This window comes from Cololabis saira, chromosome 17 (assembly GCF_033807715.1).
Source record: "Cololabis saira isolate AMF1-May2022 chromosome 17, fColSai1.1, whole genome shotgun sequence".
Taxonomy (NCBI): domain Eukaryota; kingdom Metazoa; phylum Chordata; class Actinopteri; order Beloniformes; family Belonidae; genus Cololabis; species Cololabis saira.
This window is the reverse complement of record NC_084603.1, coordinates 19,385,476-19,411,806: the sequence shown is the minus strand read 5'-3', so window position 1 is coordinate 19,411,806 and position 26,331 is coordinate 19,385,476. Positions and strand designations below refer to the sequence as shown.

General features: G+C 41.2%; 1 protein-coding gene across 2 annotated transcripts in view; it reads right to left on the bottom strand.

Moving 5' to 3' along the window:
- The window catches only part of crtac1b (cartilage acidic protein 1b), a 36,489-nt gene extending 24,674 nt beyond the window's left edge, over positions 1 to 11,815 (bottom strand). For both annotated transcript variants that reach the window (XM_061744880.1, XM_061744881.1), the window contains exons 1-4: positions 11,747 to 11,815; positions 8,594 to 8,784; positions 4,082 to 4,278; positions 3,641 to 3,777 (exon numbers count right to left, since the gene is read on the bottom strand). In XM_061744880.1, the coding sequence (XP_061600864.1) occupies positions 3,641 to 3,777; positions 4,082 to 4,278; positions 8,594 to 8,778 (519 nt within the window). In that variant the 5' untranslated portion in view covers positions 8,779 to 8,784; positions 11,747 to 11,815. The remainder of the gene's footprint in view (positions 1 to 3,640; positions 3,778 to 4,081; positions 4,279 to 8,593; positions 8,785 to 11,746) is intronic.
- Positions 11,816 to 26,331: the final 14,516 nt, after the last annotated feature.

Here is a 26,331-nt window from a genome sequence, read left to right as displayed (position 1 = left end):
CCGCTTCATGTCTCAGGATTTCAGCCTTATGAGTTTCCATATTGGCACCAACCTAACACACTATTCAGCACAACATCACCACTACTGTCTTTCTGTTGTTATGATCCATATGTGAAAGGGTTCTACATTTCTTTGCACTGACAACTTGGAACACACACACACACACACACACACACACACACACACACACACGCACACACACACACACACACACACACACACACACACACAAAGAAAAAAAATCAAAAGCAACTCCAAGAAAAGCCCTGAAGGCCACTAGCTGTTACTTAACAAACTTAAAAGTCAATGATTTTTCAATAAGTCCTCACCCAGGGCCAATTTCAGTCACTGGGATTAGAACTGTGAAAAGTGCGACATGCATGCCCGCAAAGTGCATGTAGGCGCTAGGACTGCATAGCCTCACCATCAGTCCTTGCTGCCTGAGCAGAGACGCCTGAATAAGCTACCATCTATAAAGTCACACTATTGTCGTAAGAAATATCATATTTTTATTGTGCTTTATTGTAACATATTTCTGTTATTTAAGCCTTTTAAATCCTTATATTCGCACCTGCCTGCCACTTCAAAGTGAAACGATACATCAGCTCGATGTGAGACACCTCCATATGTCACCCTTTATCAGATTTGTAAAGGAATAATAATGGTATGCCACTTTCAAGGAGACAGAATGTGACAGACAAAATGGCTGGATGACAAATGTGCCTCTTTTGCAGAACGATAGGACTTTATATATGCATAAACTGTTGTTCCCAACACGTCTCAATAGAATATGCTCAGCAATAGGAACAGCCGTCCTGCCTGGCATACAAGAGCACACATGAGCCTCTTGGCTTCTTCTAAAAGAATTATGCCATTAAAAGCAGATATCTTTCCAATCTGTGTGGCACCTGCACATCCCATTAGTGCTCAGTGAGATGGGAATGTGTTAAAAAAAAAACTATTGTAATCCCAGTTCTCCTCTTCCCACTATAAATGGCTTCATCCCATTCCCTAATTAGAAGTGAGAATTGCGTATCTGAGAGATAAGAGATGAAGAAAGAGTGTGAGTGTGTCAGTCAGAGGGAGGAGAAGGAGAAAGGAAGATGGGAAATGGGATGAAAACAAAGGAACTGAGAAGAGGAGCGAAAATGCTATGGGGAGAAAGCAGTAGGGTGCAGCCATCCCTCCCCCTCTTGCATGATGCTCTGCAAAACAAACGAGCCTTTGCTTCTGTAATTACAGTGATGCAATGGATGGAGGAGAGAAAATGGGCTACTATTCCCCCAAATGAACTGTCATAAGACGTACTGTGAAGGGAGGCGCAGGCATTGCACGAGTTATCACTGGTAAACAAACAGAAGCACCCGTGCATGTACGCATAAGACTACAGTGAGACTATGTATGTATGTATGCGGTGCAGAGCCATATACTGTACGCTACACCAGGGGTTCGTAACCTTTTTCACCTCTGGGCCCAATTTTTCCAGCACCATCTACCAGGCGTCCATTCAAATATTAACACTTTCATTTTAATTGATCCGAGTCATGGTTAGTTTTGCATTCAATATCTAAATTGCAACCACAACCCTTGTGAAATTAATAAAATGATATACTGTGACCATCTATATATGTAAACCTGCACATTCAACAAGATCTTGTCTTAATAAAAGAAATCTGTCCTGTATTTTCCTCCGAGCATTATTGACAGCATTACTATTAAATCTCATTAGTTCTAGGCTCCCTGGAAGTATACACTGTGACCATCTATATATGTAGACCTGCACATCCAACAAGACACCAAACAGGTAACAGATATTTGAGCAAATCAAGTTGCAACAAAAACAAGTATAAAGGCTCAAATCAAGGTTATTAACACAAAGATCAGACGTCGACGACGAGATTTCGAGATTTAGATCGACTCAAAAAACTGCAGAGAAATTTTGATAATTCAATCATGTGGTAATAAATGCATTCAAAATAATAAAAGTTTCATAAAGTGTGAATGAAGATATTGTCTCATAATCTGCAAATGAATTTGATTTTAGCATGGCAGAACCATAAAGCGATGACATACTGGCATCTAGTAACATTTATGTAAAAGTGGGCCACCAATTTTAACGAGTGTCCTCACATAAACGAAACCGGCATTCCGGAACCACAGTGTGTCTAAACGTGCGTGAAACAAGACGGAAGGCGTCAATCACATTCCTGAAGCTCATATTTATAAAACTGAAATCATAGAGGAGAAGAAGATGCTGTCAGGTTACTTCATATGGTTATGGTCCTTTTAACAGGAGTGTGTGTAAGCAACTGTGCAAAAGAGGCACGTGGACAAGAGTGACTGTGTGTGCGTGTGTGCGTGTGTGCGTGCGTGCGTGCGTGCGTGCGTGCGTGCGTGCGTGCGTGCGTGCGTGCGTGCGTGCGTGCGTGCGTGCGTGCGTGCGTGCGTGCGTGCGTGCGTGCGTGCGTGCGTGCGTGCGTGCGTGCGTGCGTGCGTGCGTGCGTGCGTGCGTGCGTGCGTGCGTGCGTGCGTGCGTGCGTGCGTGCGTGCGTGCGTGCGTGCGTGCGTGCGTGCGTGCGTGCGTGCGTGCGTGCGTTCAGCATTCTGATGTGGAGAAGTTGACCGAGAAGGTTTGAACAGTGAAACTAGACATATTCAGCTGTATTTACAGTTTCAGTATAATAAATATTAGTGCTGCGGCTCGTCCAGCTGGAGGTGTCCTGGTCTTCCTCACCAGCTGCTGTTTCAGTCGTGAGCGGATTTCAACCACGTCCCTGGAGCATGGTGCAGCTCCTGTTCTAATGGGCGGCAACAGGAACACCATGTTAATGTGGATTTGGTCAGACGACAGGTGACGTCATCGTTTTCTGGACGTGAAAGGATGCAGTTTCAGCCACCTTTATTCAACGGTTTCTTTAATCCGGCCGTAATGTAGTGCCTGATTTCATCTTCTCTTTGATAGATTTTCTTGTGTCTCCCAAATTCAGCTTTGTTAAATTACTGGCGAGTGAATTTGAATGTAATGTGTGGTTCAGACAAAAGTTTCCCTTCGTCTTCCGTGACCCAACCAACATGATCAGAAAGTTGTTAGAAATCCTCACACTTGTCACTCGGTTACAGAATGGGGGGATGTCTTTGCAGACACAACTGGTCTCTCTTTTTGACCCCTTTTTGTCTATATCGGGAGGTGGAAAAAAGAGGGAATCAGATTTGAAACATTTCCGGAAAATCGCTCAGACCGGGAAAAGGGGGACATGTTCCGTAGAGAAAAGCCAGTATGTGAGGACCTTATAGGCTGTATGAAGAAGTTACTCACCCTCTCGCTTTAAATATGTGTTTTTCTTATATATATTCTTATTATTGGACATGTAAAACAACTGACTGGCGCCTGACTGCCACCAGAAGGCAGGAAGCCGTATTGGGGATCCACAGCCCTTGCAGGCCACAGGGTTCAAAACCGAAAGTTTTTTGCAGCCCATTAGGTGGCGCTCTCGGCCCCATGGTTAAGAATCACTGGTTTACACTACTTTTGTGTGTGTGTGTGTGTGTGTGTGTGTGTGTGTGTGTGTGTGTGTGTGTGTGTGTGTGTGTGTGTGTGTGTGTGTGTGTGTGTGTGTGTGTGTGTGTGTGTGTGTGTTACCTTTCTGTCCACACAGGCCACTGAGCGCCCAGCCATTGGGTTGGCTACGTCTCGGTGTTCGTTAATATCGTCGCTTAGAAGATCCTCAAAGCGTCCATTTCGAAACTTGAACAGCTTATCGGAATATGTTGCCCGACCTTGATGCGGGGAGACACAGAATTACAGAGGTAAATAAACGGGAGAGCTGCTGCAACTGAAACCTGAAACAAGGAGTTTTAATAAAAATGACAGAGTTCAGGTGCCGCAGCACCGGCAGCGTGCATTCTGTAGCTCTCCGTATGATTAATGGCAGCACAAAGCTTATCTTTTATCTGATGAAGACTCAGATGAGATAAGCCCGGTAACTGCTTACATATTCTCCTGCTTTGTTTCCGTGTGATAAAAAGAGGTATAACCACTGAGTGAGTGTGTACATGCTGTTGGTATCAGCTTGTACTGTACCGGAGAAGGCATTATTGGTGTTGAGGACATAAATCTCCTCCCGTCCATCCCCATCTATGTCACATGCTGTCACTCCGATGGCGTTGCCATGGCGGTCTCTCAGGGCGTAGAACGGGGAATTACGGTCGTCAACGGCGATGTTGACAAGCCTTTTCTGCTGCTTGTCGTACTTCAGCACCAGGTTTGGGCCGTTGTAGCTGTCAACAGGGGACAACAGCAAGTTGTTACAACTTTATCACGTACCATTGAATATCTCCGGTTCAATAGTTCATATATTGTTACTCGTTATGATGCAGCATAACATCCTAATGTTGAAAGTCAACAGTTTTACAGAAAGTGTTGGAGTCTCAATGTGAAATAACCATGAAGAGCTTTTTTGACATTTGATTCACCTGAGAAATCTTGTATAAATTGTATAACTTTTCCTTTCTACAGCAAGTATTTTAGATCATGGCGGTCAATCTAAAATGCTTAACTGTGGTTTGTTAAATGATTCACACAGGACTAATACTTTGGATTTCATCATGTTGACTCATGTTTCACCAGAAGAAAAAGGTGAGGACTTTTTTAATATAAGGTTTTGTTCACAAACTAAAACCCCATCTAAGTTGGAAAAAATGTACTTATTTGGTGCCTTTTAAAACCATCATCCAACCATCATCATCATTTGGGAGTAAAATAATTATCTAGCGGTGCATGCTATAGGATTTTTGTAGATCATTTAAGCCTGTTTTCAAAGATACTAATACAAGAGTTAAATACTAAAGGAGGTTAGAGTAAAGACTGTAGTCCAGCGTTATAAAAGAATCACAAATTGGAACACAACGAGACAGATGGATGTCTCATTGAACAAATATTCATTGCCAACAAAGTGTAGCCCTGCAGACTGCCTTCAGATATATCAGCCAAAGTGACTGCAAATCACCTGGATCCACAAATCCATGGAGCCCATCTTCTCGGACGAAAAGAGAATCAAATTATTCACAGTATAACAGGGGTTGGGGATTTTAAAATGCCACTATATTTCTCACTACATAATCATAAGTCTTTAATTTTAATAAACACAAGATTTGTGATTCCTATACTTATTGTAAGAACCTACATTTATGTTTTTACTACTAGATTTGTGAAATGATTTCTTTCTGTCATCCTAGCAGATCAATTTTTTTTAACACCTAATGTTTTTTTTTCTTTTATTCCCCCTGCTAGAGAGTTCTGCTGTCAGGTTTTTTCTGCACTGTAATCTTTTAGGGTACGAGCACCATTAATCCAGAGGCAGAATGTTAAACTGAGATTGGACATTTTACTTCAACCTCTGGAGTCGTTGTTAATGTCTCCTCTGAAAAAAATGACACTGTTAAACTGGTCCGCCAGGTCTGCGCCGGTGCGGTCAAAAACGCACTGTAGCCACTTGGATTGGATTTCAGAAACTAAGATATCGTCCGGACACTTATAACTGTCAGTTCTGATCCAAATGACCCCACATGCACATTGGTGCTCAGAATTACAAGATCGTTTTTGTAACGTAGAAAGCATGACCGGAGATTGGACAAAAAAACAATTAAATAATTTTTCAAGTTGGACTACAATATTTAGATTGAAAAGCTGCTTTTAAATACTGATCTGCATTATTTGTTTTATTTGTAATAATGCTAATTTTATATTTGCTTATTCTGAAACTGTAACCTATTAAAAATCACAGATTTTATTGGGGCGCTAATTTAACAGAACAGGGGAGGGTACAGTTATAATTTATAGACAAGATTAAATTATAGATTCCAAATATCTATGAAATGTTGAATATGTTCAGAAAAAAGACGAACAAACTTTTAAAGTTGTTATCATGCTTTGGGTACTGAAGGTCAGCGCCACCGGTGTAATATAAACTATACAGAAGCAATTCATGCGGAGATTCTTCTAATGGCAAAATGAAATTACATCCCATATGAGTCTTTGGGATGATCTCCTGCCTGGGATACCTGCTGAATAGGATGTTTTGGCTAAATGACTTTTCGTAAGCACGCTCATTTTGTCTCATCTATATTCTGTTAAGCATTGAGAAACTCATTGCTGCTTCACTGGATAGAGGCAGGCTTGCAAAACTGTTCCCATCAATGGCCTTCTATTCACATCCATTTTAATCAGCTGAGTGAGCCTCGGGGCACCTTACTGTCTTGGCTTTCAGCTTCTTTTTTTTTTTTTTTGCTTTTTTTTATTCTTTTTTTCTTCAGCATTTACCTTGGGAAAATGCCATTGGATTTTCATTTTGGTATTCAGTTACATAACACTCAAATTTCTGACTATATTAGAAAGAAGCTTAAAGCGATGTGAAATAGAAATTTCCTTTCACATTGTACAAGGTTTTGTTGTTGTTGTTCTGATGGGGGGGATGACTATCTTTAATCAAGAGTGGGTTTGGGGTTTCTTTCCATATAAGAACATATCTAGTTATTGTCCAACACTGTACAGGTGTCCCTCACGATGAAAAGCTTCTGTGGAGATATGATCTGCTCCACTTCAGTTTTTCTTTTCTTTATTCAGATTCACTGCTGCACATACAAATGTCCCGCTGTCCAGTTTGAACCCTTTTCCTTTCACGATAGCTATGAAAGCCAACAGAACTGAAGAAATAATGCAGACGTCACTGATTCTTTGCGGCTTCACCTCTGGACTGTTAGACATGGATTTAGCAGATCATGCATCATCTTCTTTTAATTCAATTAAGTTCTGTTTTACTTAACGGCCTTAGTCCTGTAAGGGCACTTCACATAGAAGATTCACAGTGCAATATCTGAGCATGAAAACAAGGAAACTGTCACCCAGTTTAGCATAACATGATTAAAGATAGTAATATCCCATAATAAGTACATCCCATGATCCGTCAGCCAGTAGGTTCATTGAAGCATGTGTTCATTGAGACTGTTGCTCTGCTGAATTACTTCATTTTCATCAGTCTTTATCTGTCAGACAAATGGCCTCACGTTTGACTCCAGAATTTGTTGGGATAGGGACAAGGTCAGGGTCAGGACAGCCCAAGGTCGACTCAGTAACTGCATGAACCAAGTCATTACTACTCCACCACCGTGTTTGGCAGTGCGTTTAATGTTTTTGGACAACAATAGTTTGGCCTGTAGCTGGTACCCGGACATTTGTCTCTATGGTCCAAAGGACATTATCTGGGGACCTACGGTAATCACTCTGTAATAATTACAGAGTACATCTGTGATTTTAATCCCGTCCAAAAGCACCCTGTCTTATTTCTGTTAATAAAACTTTTCACAGGAAATTACCTTGCCTATTTCAGTGAACACCAAGGTCATCAAATAAATGTAATTCCATCCAAATGTCCATAACTGGTGGTGTGCAGGCAGGAATCTTTCTGCCTCTTTCCTGGCGTAAATACGCCAATTGCTATACATAGTGTGACATTACATAACGACTTTAGCCTATATCCACCACATAACGTAATGACCGGATATTTTAGCTAATAAACGTACAGAAATTAATCAACATTAAGTTTCACATGGAGACTTGTTTAACACAAAGATCAGTAGAAGAATGACAAGTTGAACACGTCTGGCTGCATCACGCAGTAAGAAACTTTTAAACATTCATCAAGCTAAGTTTACTGTTACCATGGCAACTTAATCACATAGGGCAATAAACCATTTCCCGTTTTTTTCACTTGTCAAAATGTAACGTGTAATCACTGAAATCTAACTCCTGAGTGTCTGATCAAACACTTGTAACTGAATATTCAAAGAAGGTTACTGTTTAATAAAACCCAAGGCCTCACTGCCAGGGTCAATCCCCATAAATACAGACTACGCGTATCCAGTGAAAATGGGTGGAGCTTCACACCGATGTCGAGGTGTATTTCTAGAATAACTGCAGGTCCAGAGGTCATTTTAGTTCAGCGTGAATGGTACCTAAGAGACTTTCATTTGGATAGAACTCTTGGGTTTGGGGTTTTTGGGCAATTTATCTGAGCACTGCACAACCTGACATTGGGAGGAGCTTTCTGAGATGTCCACAACAAGGAAAGTTGACAAATGTCTTAAATATGTTGAACTTTTGAAATAATCTCCCACTGTTGACTTGTTTGGAAATGCTCTTACAATTTCTTACAAATTGATTTGTAGCCAAGTGTTCCTCAAAGATCAATACTTTTCCAGTGTTAATCCACACCTGAATGCTCCTGACCAGCCAACTGCCAAAACCCCTGCTTTTGTAGAGGTGGCCAGAGCTGCTGATGATGCATTTGATTAGCAGCACTTGGGTGCAAGTCACCCTCTTAATTCCTAAGTTGTTCACACCCCTCTTCATTTTACTTGAGGGTTCATTTAGTGAACTTTTAAACCATATAAGGACAAGAGGATTTGTACATACCCTTGATATGTTCACCCTAGAATCAAAAAAGAGTGTACGTTCATTTTCTTATTACTGCGTTGCACTGTGAGAAAGCTAAAAGGGCATTTTTCTGAAATAAAGTCGATGCTACGCTCTCCTCACCCAGCCACAAATATCTCCAGGTCTCCGTCGCCGTCCACATCGGTGACGGCCACGCCGTAGTTGAGCTGAGTGGGGTTGTTTTCGTGGTCCGGAGGAAGGACAGTCTTGGTTATTGCTGAGAACATGGGCTCTGATCGCTGAGCCAAGGAAGGGGCGGGCAGGAACAAAAGAAGCCACAAGAACATCCTCACCTGAGGAGCAAAGCACACCATTTGCGACATGAAGCTAAAAGAAAATACTACCTTTGTATGTTTCACAGGAAGCTTTTATTTTTCAAATAAACTTAAAAAAAATGCATGGGCTGTGATACCTTCCACTAAAAAGCAGTAAAAAAACAGCCGAGGCAAACACATTGCTCTTCACATGAACTAGAGCACACATTAGTGTTGCACGCTGAGCAAATAATAATCGAACAGATGCAAACAACAGCAAACGTAACAAGCGTTTGTTGCTAATTCTCCTGTTCCAATGTGGGGCAAACATCATTGGCAGAGGTTTCTTCAATACTCAGACATAAAGATGAAGATATACAGCTGCAATCAGCTGTGTTCTGCCGGGTTAGACCTGAACAACCCATCACACGTGGACAGGCTGACGAATTACAGAACAGAAAATCCATACATGGAGCAGGGTATTATGGTGAGCAAGGAGAAAACCAATATGACCTGATCTAACAGGCCCAAGGTACTGGTTCCTGAGAGACAGAGATCAAATATATACTTTTTTTGGGGTGGGATAAAAGGGCTCTGTGATGTATAAGAGCCCTTTTGGAGGGAAGAAAGGGAAACAGAGAAGAATCGATCCAATTTGTGCAGGTAGGTAGATATGGTGTTTCTGAAGCTCATCTTCAAAAAAAAAAAAAGAAAAGGAAACATGGCTGAGAAAGGAGAGAGAAGGGTCACCTTCTTAAGGCTCAAATAAAACTTTACATCACACACATACACACACTCTAAATGGCGTTTACAACCTGACAACTTGATTTTCTCAGCCCGTGGATTTATGAATGCAGCCTTAGTCATTCTATCTGCGCTGCCATTGAAACGCTCCCATCTCTTTTTCCACACTATTGCAGATTCTTCCTTTCAGCTCCCAGTGTCCAGGTGATATATGGCTCTTTAACGTCTCCTTCAACAATTCAATTTAAGATAAAACTACTGTGCTGTTTGAGTAATACTCTCAAATGCACGTCTGCAGTGATAGGAGGCACCTCCGCTGACACCTGCAGATATAAAGCTTGGGCCAGTGCTGGATTTCCTAGCAGGCAGAGCCGGGATAATGCACATTAGAGAGCTGTTAGTAATGTAGACTGTGACTTTTAGCAGGAGGGGGGTCAATTAACAGCAGTTTCTCTAAATTAGAGCTGGATGTGATGACAAATGAGCAAGTCTACAGAACGGTTTTACAAATTTACTCGTACACTTCAGATGGAAGAAGCGAGCAATAAATTACAAAGAGGAGGAAAAGAAAACCTGGCAAGGTTAAATAACTGTAGGAAAAGAAACAAAAAAGTAGAAGTGCACTGCAAAACAGAGGTATTAAAAGTACAAGTACATGACAAATCTAGTAAAAACTAGGATATAGGTGAGCTTAAATGTCCACATGAGGATCAAAATGGGACATGAGAGCCTGATAACTGGGTACTGTGACGAAACCCCACTAATTCATCTCTAGAAAACGGTAGATAAAAGGCAAGTGAATAACTGAAACCACAGGGGACATATTGGTTCAATAAAGCCATGAGATCGTACATCATCCAGTCAATGACATGCAGTTTTTTTTAAACATTTACTGCAGTAAAAACCAAGACATCCCGCTCAAGTGGCTGTAATGGGCAAGCATGGATTCACAAAACAATTCACGCGCTCATATGGCTTTTACAGTGTAACATCTGTGGCTTGACAGCAATGATGGGGAGCATTACATTAAGTATTTTGTAGTAAACCAGCCAAAGACCATGAAATAGCCCTGGGAAAAAAATAATAAAATGACATTTGAAGCAGGGAAATGCTTTCCATTTGGTTATTTGTATGGATGGTAGGAGGCCATTACTACAACGTGCAACATCAGCATGTGCTTTCTGGAGCGTTCCTGCTCAGCTGTGATCCTGATAACACTGCGACAAAGACCTGCAACATCTTCACTTTCAAACACACACTTTCAGAAGCTCTTCCCTGTGAAGGACACCTTCACTGCAGAACACACACACACACACACACACTCATCCATAAGTGCTCCTCAAAACCCACACATTTCAGATTTTGGCTTGGAAGAACCTGCGTCTGCACCTACCAGTAATGTTAAAGTTTAGGTTGATAATCAATCACCTGACTGTATAAAACAACACAAGTCCCCATTTGCCTCTTAAAACATTCAACACAACAGCAGTTAGAAACATCAGATTTTTTTCATCAAGATGATAGATTAAACTGATCTATCTATCTATCTATCTATCTATCTATCTATCTATCTATCTATCTATCTATATATATATATATATATATATATATATATATATATATATATATATATATATATATATATATATATATATATCCATCCATAAATGCAAAATATTAAATGCATATAACTCCAAATTAATATACCAAGTAACCATTTGAAAATAAAAAGGAAGAAATGACCAGGAAAAAGTGCAGCTATGACAAAACTCTTTTTACAACAGACACAAGTGCTGCAATAATTAGCCTACTCTGAAATCCTCCTGTCATTTTTCCTCTCTGCTCATCAGCATTTTAAAGGTAAATCCATATTATCTGAAGCAGCACCTCTTCCGCGGCCGCTACTGTAATTGCGGCTGTTGATTTAACACTTTTGCTTAGTAAGTAAGCGAGCGTGTTAATCGGGAGTTGTTGGCTGGAGGAAGTGAAAGTAAAGGCTGATTTATGGTCCCGCGTTAACCAACGCAGACCCTACGCCGTAGGCTACGGCGTAGGGTCTGCGTCGATTTAACGCGGGACCATAATTCAGGCTTAAGAAAAGGGAAGAAAAAAAAAGACAGGAAAAGTTGCGTTCAAATACAGTTGAACTTTCTTTCAGGCTCTCTTTCCATCAGATTCCCCGGGGTGAGCTACATTCCTCCTGGAGCCGGAGGACGGCGGAGCAGCATCAGCATCAGCGGCATCAGTCGGTACTCACGGATGCAGAGACGCTCCAAACTCCAACAAATCCTGCAGCGACTGACAGCGACGGGAGAGAAGGGATACACGCAGCTAATTGTGCAGGTTTGTAACGGCGTTATCTCAAGGGTTGTTTTATTATTTTTTTCACCCCCACTTATTCCCTTTACACAACTTCTAAAAGATTTGCTTTATGAAATCGGTGGTGTGAGGTTTCAGCCAATCAGCGGACAGCTCGGTGAATATGTAAGCACACGGCCAATGGGAGGGCTGGGAAACAGCGTGTGGGCGTGTCCTCAGGTGGTCATCATAGTGTGAGAGGGGCGCATCTGGGATCAGGATGCAGAGCTCCATCCATGGAAGAAAAGCTGCGAGAAATCCCTGGATGTCGAGCAGCCTTTTCGTGTATGATTAGATGTAACAAGAAACAGCTGATGCATGTTGGATGCATAGCCTTTAAAAAAAAAAAAGATTATAGTAAAGGATTTTATTTTAATCTAAATCTATCTGTCACATTAGGGACAGAATTCATCACTGAGAGAAAATCTTCTGACCTGTGTGAAAATATCTGGCAGCTTTTGTTCCTTCCGCATCATCAATAATAGTTAAGTAGCATTTTCAGCTTCCGTGCACCCAATGCTACTGAACTCTGGACCCCAGACACTGCAGTTTGCAAACGAGGCATGACCATGGGTTCTCAGCATAGATCCAAAACAAACATAATTAGACAAAAAAACATATTTTCAACAGTGCAAAAAAGGCAAAACATGTATTTTCATTTACAACAAATAGTCAGACCTTTAAACTTGTCTTGAAAAGGTTACTGTAGCAGTGCAACTGATGCAAAGAGAAGCTATTAAATAACCTAAATTAACACTGACAAATAAAACAGCGCTTGATCAAATGGCCTGTTTTATTTTATCTTAAAGGGAATCAGACAGCTGTTCTGGCAATAAGTGATAAAGATAAGGGAAAAAACTGCACCCTATTGTTGCAGAGCATATTACAAATATCAACAGCAATGATTCACAAAAACCACAACAAATTATCTTTCAACGTAATGAGCAAAAAAAAAACTTAGAAATCTCACTCATAACAGTCACAAGTGTGTGAGAGAGGAGTTTGCAGGTTTACAGCTGCCAGATGTATAATTCTTATGTCATGCTCCACTGAGTCCAGCCTCCTAGAGACCCCCAATGAAATGAGTTGTGTGCGTGTGTGCGTGCATGTGTGTGTTTGTGGCGTGTGTGCGTGCAACCTGGTGAAATGAGATGTTCACATCCCAAGGACGTCTCCCACCATAATTTAAACTCACTGGTGCTGGAAGACTTCAAACTGAAAGTGCTGAAGTCATAAAACTCTGCACTTCTGTCTTTACTGTTATTGTCTGTGATCTGCAGGTGTAAACCTGCAGGCAGGTGACAGTGACTCCAACAATGTGAATGCGAGGGCAGAGGCGTACAACTTTGGGATTTGCTTCCAGCTGTCAGGAACCACAGGATGTTCTGTGTTTACTTACAAAATTCAATGCTGTATTAGTGACTTGTCCACTCCATCTCATTTACACTTTGCCCAGTTCACGCTCCCAAAATGTAACAGGTTAGAAAAAGAGAAAATCTTTGGAGTTCGAAGTTCTGCTGTGTATGCATAGTATCTTCAACTATTTACCCCCCTGATCTACAGTCTCTCACCCTGGAGACCTGTGTCTTTATTTACAGCGGGACAAAGAGAAATCTATCAGGACTCAGTCGGAGCCAGTGACAGTATTCAGTGGGACTTATATTCCTTCCACTGGGCACACGGAAACACAGACATAACACTGTGGCGGATGGCGGTTTCCATCGGCTACGCACACTCATCCAGTTCTTTCCACCACCTCACTTCACCTCAATGTCCCTCAATGTCGTCCTCCCTCCCTCATCAGACATAATGATCTTCAAATTGAGCTTCTTTAAGTGAGCACGAGGATGGGGGAAAGCTCGAGGGAAGAAACGGCAAAAAAGGATAGGCTTTTACTACAGCAGGAAAAAAATGGTCCTTTTCCCCTTTTAGGGCCGCTGAAAGATGTATAGTGCCATAGCATCATGATGAATCCCCTCCGCGGTGGATAGGAGAACACTTCTCTCAAATCATTAAGCTTTAATAATGGTCCCAAAGCCGTGCCCCTCCTGGCAGAGTTGCCTGGAATTTGCTCCTCTGGTTAACAGACCGGCTGCTGGATATTCCTACAGAGTCCTATGCTTCATCTCTGCAGGGCAAAGCCAGAGTTAATGCTCAACCTCAGAGTTAGCCGCCTGAAAACATCTTTAGTATGCAAGCTCTGGAAAATCTTTTCCTTAACACAATATAATAAAAATACAAAAATGCTACAAAGATTCAAAAATATCAAATGTGACTTTTATTATTATTTTTGAACAATGCACTACTTTGCACAAAACTGGATTAACCACAGACATGGTGGTTACTGCAATGTTGTGCTAAAGTTGAGTGACAGAATAGTACATTTTTTACGGATACAATTTTTTTTTTTAAATAATCATTGAACGTGCCTTCAAAAGGTTGTTAATAGGCATGCAAGAAAAAAGATCCTACGTAGCCAATAAAGCAGAGACTCTTGGCTTAGTACAGGCCGACCTCTAAAAGGCTATAGATCCCATAATGCAGCATTCCACCATATGGTCTGATCGGCTGTCAATGATTAATGATCATCTTTTAAATTCTACATCTTCTGTTTTTACAAACACAAGTTTCCCGTTCGAAAGAAAGAAAGAAAGAAAGAAAGAAAGAAAGAAAGAAAGAAAGAAAGAAAGAAAGAAAGAAAGAAAGAAAGAAAGAAAGAAAGAAAGAAAGATATAAACCACAATAGAGTTGAGCTTTGCAGTTCTCCTGAGTTATAAAACGCAATGGCAATAGACAAAAAAAATAATTTCACAAAATTCAGCAACGAAACAGAAGAAATACTTTTAAAAAATGCAGTTTTAAAAGTACAAGAAGATAGTAAAAAACATGAAGATTTCTTGTTTTTGATTGAATTCAAATTCCTGTAAAAATGTTGATGTTATTTTTATGTCTCTTTGAAGTTCTTGATGGCATATTTGCTCAAATATAAAAACCACAGTTGTAGTTTGAAAGAATGGCTATCATCTAAAAATATACACGTTAATGACAGAAGTTTAAGTTTTGAATGTAATGTATACTACTTTAAAAAAAGAAAGCTTTTAGCAAATACCCACAATTTTTAGTAAAAAATAATATTTGTTTGTTTCTTGGAAATGACTATGTTTTTTCCTCATTCTCCCTTTCGTTTCATTTCACTTAATTTAATTTCATCTCAAAATGAAAAGTTTAGATTTTCTGTGTGGATGGACAGCAGCTCTGATCTTTCAGTTTCACACTCAGACTCTGCTGTATTTAATCCTCCAGGGTGTGCATGCATGTGTTGCTTCATGCAACGGCGCCACTGCCCTCATGGCTCCCCCGGCTCTCTTGTAAACACACACACACACACACACACACACACACACACACACACACACACACACACACACACACACACACACACACACACACACACACACACACACACACACACATGTGCACAAGGATATAGGTTTTGCCAGGGCCTTTCATACATCAGCCTCCCTTGACAGCTCTCTTAAATGTCCTTGGCAGCCCCCCAACACCGAGCCCTCGTTCCCTCTATGTTCTCGCACCTTTTCCCTCTTTGGCCGAGCCTCTGATGGATGTTGCCATATTTCTCTGCCTCTCTCCTCTGGAATGCTCCCATAACTACTGGGCCCTGTAATGCAAGACACAATCTGTATATATCCCATTAAGTGTCACTTTGTGAATGAACCTGTTTCTTCACACTCAGTTCACCTCACAGAATGACATCCACAGTACGGGGCTGGGGTTAACCACATCCTTAAACGTGGAGACCGGTGTCTCTTCACTTTAACTATTTGTAATGCTTTCATTTCTATTGTAAAATCATTCCAGTAAATCGGAGTGTATTATTCTCATGATCTGCTTCTTTAGCTCCATTTTGAGGAATTGCAGCTTACCTTTTCCTCTACTGCTGAGTGTAAAGAATTGCCTCACATCCCCAGCAAATATCTTTTTTTTCACATCATGAGCTTTTATACACACTTGCTGCTTAGCTATTTATCACATTTTTTAATTTAATGTATGAATATATGATTTATGTTACCCAGGCAGAAGATATAAATCTATTTTTGCAGAGGAGGGGGAGGGGGATAAGAGCTGATGTCTCCTTATTGATTGGCTGCCGTAATAGTGTTTGTTCTTTATAGCTGATCACAGGAAATAAAGCAAATAAATAGTTGAGACTGAGCGCAGTCACTGTGATGCTCACAAAGATGCGAAGGTGATTGAGTGTGGGTGAAGGAGTAGCAACAAAAAAGCAGCAGATAAAGAATCAACCGGCAGGAAAACAGCTGAAACATCATAAACCATTAAGGATACGTACAAAGTATCCACCACATCCACATTGTTAAATGACGGTGGTTTAGAAGAATATTTCAGCTCCTCCACACTGGAATAACTAATACTTGAATAAACTTTTGACTTCCCTGTCTTTTGAATCTAACTGTGCAACTAGGGCACGAAGTCACATGAAGTTTCATCATTTAAACATGCGGCTGGGTCAGAGCTGAAGGCTTAACATGTTTCTATATCTGTACGAGGCTGCAATGCATTTGCTTCAAGGTATTGTTGCCCTTTGTGTGTGAAAAATTATAACTTATTGACATCTTTGTGTGGCATCGTGAGTGACAGGAGGCGATGTTTCTTCACGAAGCTAAAAAAGCCCCATGGTCAGATGTCAGTCTTCAGTCAAATCTTCCTTGCTAATGCGTAATGTCAGGCCATTATTTGCTCTAAGACACTTTTAAAATTGTCACAGGATTTGTCAAATTGATTTGAAAACCAAACAGTAGTCATCGCCCTGCACAAAGCTCTTTGGAAAAGTGATGAACTAAATTTGCCTTGACATGTCTCATGAAGGGAATAAGAAGGAAACGACCTCCTTAATTTAAAGTCATAATCCCGCGTATGTCTAAGTTCAAATTTATCATCTTATCTCCGGTTAAATTAACTATATTATTAGTTGCCAGCCTTCACAATTTAATTATCAGCAATTACAGGAAACTCTAAAAAGACCTCAGATCAGTGACCTCACCTTTTAGCAACTTGGTCCACGTAGAGAGGTGGAGATGAGGGCATAAATCCAGCCCATTAGCCTTCAGCTCTGCTGATGACAGGTCCCGCCCCGAGGCTGATGTAAAGCAAACTTCCTGTTAGGAGATGAAGAAGCCTGTCACACGGCTGCAGCCAGCTCAGCCCATGTCATCCTCCCTCTGCCATCCTCTGGCATTAATAGCAAATCGATTCTAAATGAGGGACAACAGAAAAAAGTGAAGCCAAAAAATAAAAGGTTGCAATACATTTATGTCTGGAAAACAACGGCACAAGGAAGGCCAGGCCGAGGTTGCAATGGATGGAAATAATTTTGCCATCTTTAGACACATGTTAGTTCCTGAAGAAAAGAAACATGAGGTGATTTGAAAAGGGGGAGATTGCAAGAAAGGTTCACAGTCTTGAAATGCAGAGCTGTGTAAATCTCTCCATGCAAGCACTTGTTTGTCTTGATATAACTTTAACTCTTTTTTGAGGAACTTCTTTCCATTGACCTCCTCGGCTTTCTCTTCAGCGCAACATTTTTTGAACGTTTTGTTCTGTTTGTTCATCACTGGAGGTCTTGCCTTTTGGTTGGAGTCTCGCTTCACAGGATAACCTCTTGTTTAACACAATAAACATTGTTTCCCCTCATCATCTCTGGAAATGAAACTGCCGTGGAAAAAAATAAATACATCATCCTTTTAGTTGGTCCTGGTTGCACACAACAGACCGAACATGTAATATATTACATTAAAGAATATTACATTCATTTGTAGAAAGAATAGAATCTGTAGGGTGGTGTGTTGGCACCAAGCGTCTGGCACTTTTTAAACATTATAAGTTTAGTTATTATTACTGAAACTAGTATGTAGGTGCTTGGTTGCAGAATATTACCCACAGATATCGTGTATTTTATCAACAAAGCAACCCAAAGCAGCCGCTCACTGGCTGCCAGTGCTGCCAGCCTCAGTCAGCAACCATCCCTCCTCCCGTGGCTCTGTCTCTGTCTCCTCAGTGGGGTAATCAGGCATTCTCCTGCAAGGTAATTCCTGCTCAGGAGTGCATGTGGCGCTCACTGCGGAAATTCATTTTTTGGTTTAATTTCAGGCCTATTGATCGTGGAGCGCTTTACGACCGCATGACATCCATAATCACAACAATGGTATGACAGCGCAGATAAATAATGTGGCAAAGGCAGGGAGAGAGGGAGGGATGAGGGGACGAAAGGGAAGCAGCACTGAAAACAAAGAGAGAGCCAAGTTCAATCTCCTACTGCATTCTGTATTAATTATTGAACTCCACCCTCCACCGTCACCGGATTGCTCTCCCCTTAGCACCCATAAATTAGTTTTCTTCCCAAAGTTATCTGAAATCTGTTTGCTTAAGCACCCATTAAAGGATAATAGCCTGTGCTCTGTGGTAATTACCAAAGCTACTGTAATATATAATTATTATGTTTAGTGGCGCAGAAACAAGTTACTGCAAAAATAATAAGTATTAAAAAATAAATAAACACAGGGTGCCAAAGCCACAGCATAATTATGAGACTTTGCAAATACTAATGGCGTACTTGAATCCAAGCAAAAGCGATGTAGCAAAACTGAATACAGGAGTGCATTTGTGCTGAAGAATACAGTTTATCTTCCTTTTTTTGGGGTGATATTATCGGTATTAGACGGGATAATGTAGAGGTAGTTAAGAAGAAAAGGATGAGGGAGGGAAATACAATGTAGCACAAGAGGTCAGCAGGCATTAACCTCTTCATGATGCAATAGTTTGGACTGAAACTTTAGATCAAGGATGACCTGAGGTGCAAAAAAAGAGCAGAACAAACAAAGCAAACAGCAAACTCTATCAGATGCATTAGTTCTGAGGAAACCATTGACCAACATGTCACATCCCACTTGCTACTTGACTTAAAATAAAACACTTTTAACATTATTGTAAACATAGATATTTGTAGAACTCGGCACACATCCCTGAAACACAGTTGAGTCTTTTTTTTTTCCCCCTCTGTAAGCATAAATGCTATTTCAGGGACTTCTGGGCCCAGTGCGGTAAAAGTTTGTGTACACTGAAACTTTAAGAGAGTCGGGAGAGCCGTTCTAGGCTGGCTGCAGAAGCCACAACAGGACTATGTCTCCCCCAGGTGTGGACACATAGCTGAATGTGTTTTTAGCACTGCTAATTTTTCAAACTCTGACACAGACATCTGCTACATTAGAATGCTTTACATAACAAAACATGATGAGAAATATGACGATGAAGTCACGCTCAATAGCAGCGGAGGAACTATAATAAAATGCTGTTGTGGGACTTTAAAGAGCTGTGGATGAAGAAAATTATCTACAAATCTCAATTAACTTTTTCAACTTTGTAAAGTCAAATAGCCAAAAATCTGAAATTCCTAAGTTACTTTTCTCCACAACAATGCGAAATGTGACCCTTCGTAGCGTACTAGTGCACGTGCACTTACATGACAGTGGTGTCAGGTGATGCAGCAGTGAATAAAGCATGCCTTTCTTGTTGCCAGACTGACAATTCATGCCCATAAAATGTCTCAAGCCAGAAAAGCGATAAGGATGCAGGTTTAATGCAGCTTGCTCACAGTTTTATTTGTGCAGAGCTGGAGAACCCATACCCCCCTCTCTCTCTCTCTGAGGAGGATGACAGCAGAGAGGATACTTCTGCAGGACAAGGAGCAGTGGGGCATATTTGCGAGACAAAGCAACAGGGCCTGAGAAAGGAAAGTGGCCATTTTTATGATTGCCATATCAGCTGTCACTGCTCAACAGGACATTATTTTATTTAAATTTATATGAATACAACACCCGCAATGGACTAGAAACCTGCCTGGGGTGTACCCTGTATTTCCCCCAGAGAGAGCTGGGTTAGGTTCCAGCAGACCCTCATGAGCCTGAATAGGACTTAGCAGGTATAGATAATAAATGGATGGATGAAAACAGCTAATAAACATTTAGCAGCCAGGTTTCGCAAAATATGTGAAAATGTTCACAGCCTCTTAACAGTGATTTGTGGTGTGACATGATGTTATAAACTGAAACTGATGCCAGTTTAAAGTCAGAATATTACAGTTTTGTTAATATTTACAGCTGCTACTCAATTTTAAGGTTCAGCTGAACAAATGGCGCATGACGTCCTCTCCAAAGTCAGAGGTTGTTGAGTGTTATTACTCACTCATTTGTTTATTTATTTCATTTTATATTCGTTTTTAATTTACGTTTTGTTTGAGGGTCTAAATTATTAAGTCCATTTTTGGAGAATCTGGTTACTTTTGAAACTTGACTTCTCCCAAAAACTATTGAAAACGGTTGTTAAATTAAAACAACAACATTCATCAATTTCTGCTTCTGCGTGATTGAAGTTTATGTGTCTACACACTTGTTACAGATGCATCGCTGTGATTACCTCACGCTGGGATGGGACTAACCAAAAGAATGGAGGAAACACTGGATCTAAACATTTTAGATTGTATTCCTAAACCATGTGACAACCTGCTCATTTTTTTTTTTTTATTTAACCTTTATTTATCCAGGAATAATCCCATTGAGATTAAAATCTCTTTTGCAAGGGGGTCCTGGCCAAGAAGGCAGCACAATAGGTCCACATCAGTTACACATTGAACAACATTGAACAACATCAACAAAAGAGACATAAAAAACAGCTAAAACAGTTTGGCAATCACTACAGTATAATCACTCAATGTTTGATAAAAGATTTACTAACTTGCTACATGAACTACATGAACTACTTTGTTAGTAATGTACCAAAGTCTATCTGCTAACAATGCCATTCCTCCAGAAACACTGCAACTTTAATGCTGACACAAAATTAGGAATTTCTTTCTAAATAAGAGGATGGTAATGAGTTCATCACCTGAGGGCCAGCTCTGTAAAATCGAGGTAATAGTGGGCGGTTACTCAGTGTTGCAAATAGATGAATTTCCCTTAAATATCTTCTGGGAACTTGCTTGTTTTTAGTGTCTTTTTATTTACCTGCATAATATTCATTTAGGGCAGCATGGTGGTTTAGTGGTTAGCACTGTTGCGTCACAGCAAGAAGGTTCCTGGTTCAACCCCCAGCAGGGTCTTTCTGTGTGGAGTTTGCATGTTCTCCCTGTGCTTGCGTGGGTTCCCTCCAGGTACTCCGGCTTCCTCCCACAGTCCAAAAACATGCGTAGTAGGTTAATTGATGATTCTAAATTGCCCGTAGGTGTGAGTGTGTCTGGTTGTTTGTATCTATGTGGCCCTGTGATGGACTGGCGACCTGTCCAGGGTGAACCCCGGCCTCTCAGGGGTAATTAGCTGGGATAGACTCCAGCAGACCCCCTGGATGGATGGATGGATGGATGGATGGATGGATGGATGGATGGATGGATGGATGGATGGATGGATGGATGGATGGATGGATGGATGGATGGATGGATGGATGGATGGATGGATGGATGGATGGATGGATGGATGGATGGATGGATGGATGGAAATTTCTAAAATTCTGCAGGCAAGTTCCTGAAATTACCCTGATTATGTCATGGTGATGTCATTTTGGCTGAGGGTTGGAAATTTAAAAAGATATATAAATATTATTTTGCAAACTTAAAGTTTTCAGGGATGGTTTAAAGTAAGACGCAATCAAGAAGGATCGTGGGAAATATAAGGTTCAGTGTATTTTAAACATAACTGGCTAAAAGTATAGATGTTTCACCCCAACTGCACTGCAGGTTTGTCTTATCTTTCGAGTGCTTGTTCCTAATTTTCATGGCATACAATTCAAAGTCAATGGCGTGTCCCTTTTATACTGTATAACGGTGGGATGACTTATATGCATTGCAGTTTTTTGGTTTGGTTATGTACCAGCCAAAAGCAGTAAAGTTACAGAACAGAGTACTGATCATGAGATGATTTTCAGTCATGCTAGATGTAGTCCCTGCATAAATCTCATTACTCGGTTCCTTTAACGTGAGTCTTGCCAAATATGCATACATAATGAGACAAGGCTTAGTAGCAAAACTGTGTCTTACTGGTGTAAGGGATTACGACCACAGGCTTCATACCTCTGATTAACTTTAGCTATTTGTATGTGAGTCAGTGTCCAGCCCGGCGTCTTTTTAGGGAGGGCCAGTGACCCTATCATGGACACAACCTGTTAAGAATAGCAGACTTTTCTTATCTGCATGCCCTTGGAGTATGCACCTATTGATATGCCACCGTGACTCTATCTTCATGCCAAGACGCTTCCAATTATGCGAGCCGCTGGAGTGAGGCAGAGCGTGGGTTTCGCTACGATGAAAACTGGTCCATGTGATGTGTTCCTTCTGCTTTTCCCCCTTCAGGACAGCCTCTGTAAATGAGAGGGACCAGTTAAAAAGGACAAGCACCTCTCCCCTCATCACAACCCCCAGATCACCACTTTCCCCCCCTCAATCTCATGACCCCATAAAGTCGACTTATCTATTTAGTAAATGGCTCATCACTAGGGCCTGATTCCCCCAAGAAGCAGCATCAATTACACTCAGCGGTAAAATACATCATATGCGGGGAGGTTGACAGTGACGTGGGATCTTCGGCTATCAGTCTTTCTTTAGAAGCCTCTTTTTACAGGGCGTGATGTCACCAGCCAGTCAGGTTGAGGTAACTCGTCAGGGCTGCCCCGTCACTGACAGCAGGCTGTCACTCAGCTGTCACGCTCAGTGTTGGACAGCCACCAGGAAAGTGGAAGATGGATGGAGAGGTATGTGTCTGTTTCTCTGTCAGGCCTCAGGAAGTATCTATTCTCCTGCTCCACTGTCTTAGTTCACACATGTTTGAGGTTTGCAGTAGAAAAAAGTCACCTCAGTGATTTAATTCTGAACTGATTTAATGGGGAAACGGTCCTCTTGGCTTTTCTGCATTTACATCTGTAACAGCTCCATTTATTTAGTTTTCCAGGAGAGGGCAGCACTTCTTTACCAAACTTTGCCGTCATCACTTCCACATAGTGTACGAAGCGCTGCTCTGTAATTCATTGGGGACAGGCATGCAGACGGAGGTCATAATGTTAGGGTCAGAGTACACTGCTTGTTCTGTGCACGCTCCCCGTCCCGGGCTTTGATCTCCTCTCTCCCGCTTCCCTGTTTTTGAAAAAGAAACTGCTTATGAAATGCACTGTGATTCATGAAAAATGCACTGTGCAATTTACAGAAGGCTTCAATCACTTCCCGTTGAACTGCCGGTCTCCCTTCTTCGCTGTCTCCCTGACTCCCCTTCTCTTTCGCCTCGCCTCACTTTTTCAGCCCCCCTCCACCACCGCCACCTCCCCCTTTGCTCCTGCTCCACCCTATAATCACGCCAGTTCATGGCTCTCATTTGGAGTGGTATATATAGCAGTAATTGTCAGGGTGCAGTACAGGGACTGGGCAGAGCGTGTGTACTCTCTCACAGGGCTGTTTTGCAGTAAATCTCACAGGCGGGGAGGAGAGCATTGGGGTGGGAAGGAGTCGGGGTTATGTACGTGCGCTGCAACATGGACACACATGTATGATAAATCCATTTACACACAGTGCTTAAACAACAGAGTAAGAGCATGAAGTCCAAAGTACCTTCAATGAGAAGACTGGATTGGAAGATTTCTCTCTGCTTTTGTAAGTCATTTCATATCATTGCCAATTCATTCACACCTTCAATAAGCCTGACATGAAAACTGAGTGTGTCTCATAGTGTGTTTTTTCCATCAACAGAAAGGGAAAATTATTCAAATGCATTCATTATTCACGGGAGCATCTCCTTATCTGTCCATATTAAGAATCCCAGGTAATGAGCTCGGGCCTGCGTGTCAGCTGCTGAGCGTATGATCCATGATGGAAGCACACACACATCCTCGGCAGGGAAAACAGCTAAATCAATTACGAGCAAAACAAAACACTAAATATTATCCATGTTAGGTTTTTAGATTACGCAGCACCAGCTCATCACGCCACACGTGATTTAAAAAGAGTTATCATGAAACAAATAGGTATCCTGAGAAAAATAAAGGAAAGGATGACAAACTGGTCATTAATCTGAAGTTTGATCACTAGAATCCTTCAATGTGTCTGCAGCCAGAAGAGATGACAGCAAAGCCTGTTAGGCCATGAAGGGTCTGCATGTGCTCCTGTCTGGGTGTGGGGAGGGTCCCTCGTAGGACATGGACAGCTCTGTCATTCAGACAGCACACACAGTCTCCACTGTGGGGCTGTCGGTGGACCCCATCCAGTCAGGGTGGGGTGCCGGGGGGCCTCCCACATAAAAACACGTGCTGCACGCAGGAAGTGGAAACACGAGGATAACATGCGAGCTGCGTGGACGAGTCTTGATGAATGGGCTGAGCTCATATCTTTTCTGATATGTCTTTGTTTCGGCTGTGAACCATCTCAACACAACACCTGTGTTTGCTGGGAATTCACCTCCCTTTAATAATGAAGGGCTGTAGTCAACGTCTGACCAACAAAATCACATTATCCTAAACCAATCCTGAGAGAGTGGCGTCTGCCTGCATGAGGAGATCATTTAGATCTTTTCTGAGGAAGAAACATTTTTTCCAAAGAAAAAGTAGATTTATCTTTAACTTTCACCAAAATAAAAAAAAACTAAACAATGACCAATTACAAAAAACATTCCATGTATCTTTCTAGTTTATATATATATATATATATAAAAGAATAAAAATAAAATATATATAGGCAAGACAAGTTTATTTATAGAGCACAATTCAACACAAGGTAATTCAAAGTGCTTTACATCAACATTAAAATTGGCATGACATAATTAGACAGTAAATAACAAATAAAATGAAATACAATTATGAGAAAAGATGGTAAAATAATAAAAAGCACAAGTTGTTGAAAAATAAGGGCAGTGGAGTACAGCAGGTAAGTTTAATTTAGGAGTACGCTTCAGTAAACACAACAGTAATGTTTTTAGGCCTGATTTAAAGGAGCTGACAGTTGGAGCAGACCTCAGGTCTACAGGAAGTTTGTTCCACCGGTGAGGAGCAGAATAACTGAACTGCCTCACCTTGGTTGGTTCTGGTTCTTGGGAACCACAACAAACCAGATCCAGATTAACCTCAGGGGTCTGGGAGCTTCATAGGAACTAACAGATCAACCATGTATTTTGGTCCAAGACCATTCAGGTCTTTGTAGACCAGCAGTAAGATTTTAAACTCTATCCTTTGACTCACTGGAAGTCAGTGTAGTGATTTCATGACCGGTGTAATATGGTCCAGTTTCCTGGTGTTTGTTAGGACTCTGGCGGCGTTCTGGATCAGCTGCAGCTGCCTGATAGATTTCTTGTTAAGGCCGGTAAAGATGCCATTGTTCTGTTCCATTGTTCTCTTCTGTACTAATGTACTAATGTACTATATATATATATATATATATATATATATATATATAGATATATATATATGTTATATACTGTGTATATATATAAGCTTCATCTTGTTCAGCTCATCCTGTAAACTGGATGAACTCATGGGACAAGAAGAAGGATGAAGTCACATGTCCATGTAAACATACAGTCATTTTAAAATCCCAACAACCTAACTTGCACGTCTTTGGACTTTGTGAGCAAGCCGGAGCACCTGCAGTAAAGCCACGTAGGCACAAGGCACATGACGATACGATAAAAGCAAATGAAAAGATGCTGAACGTGTGAGATTACACTCGATGAACCCATGTTTTTCACTTTAAACTGTGTCTTTCCTGTTTGCCCAGCAGCTGTTTCATCCCAGCAAGTGACCACTTCACAACTCTGCTGTTTTCTTTCTGGGTGGATTTTGTCAGCTGCGATCAAATCAGACCTTTGTTGAGAGTACGTCTACCAGATCTGATATGCTTGAGCTCAGTCATTAAATCTCGGACATGTTTGTGTATTTTTGGTACTGGAATAGTTCAGCAGTCTCTTGGTTTCCATGCCCAGCTGTGTTTGCAAAAGGATTTACTCACAGAGAATCTAAGAGCTTGAAAAGTTTTTAGATTTTTGTGTGCCAGAATAACCAGTTTGGGCAAATCATATTTTCCCATAAAGGAAACCACATGAATTACAGGGGATATCAGGAGATTTCTACATATGAGCCACAACATTTTAAACCACATTAGGTGACTAACTTTGAGCATTTCAATAAAATCCAATGCTCTGCATGTTCTTTGACATATGAACCCCATCTACAACCCTCCCAAATGTGCAAGATCCAGAAGGGCCACTGTAATAGAATCAACCAGGACACCCCAAAATCCATCGTGTGCACACTCCAATGGATCAAAGCTGTTTGGAAATTGTTTTGGACCTTCTCAATATCAGGAAGATGGGTGTTTGTTGTTTCCTTTCTTTTGGCAGAGCCCACTCGCAGCTTGAGCTGAGCTCCGCT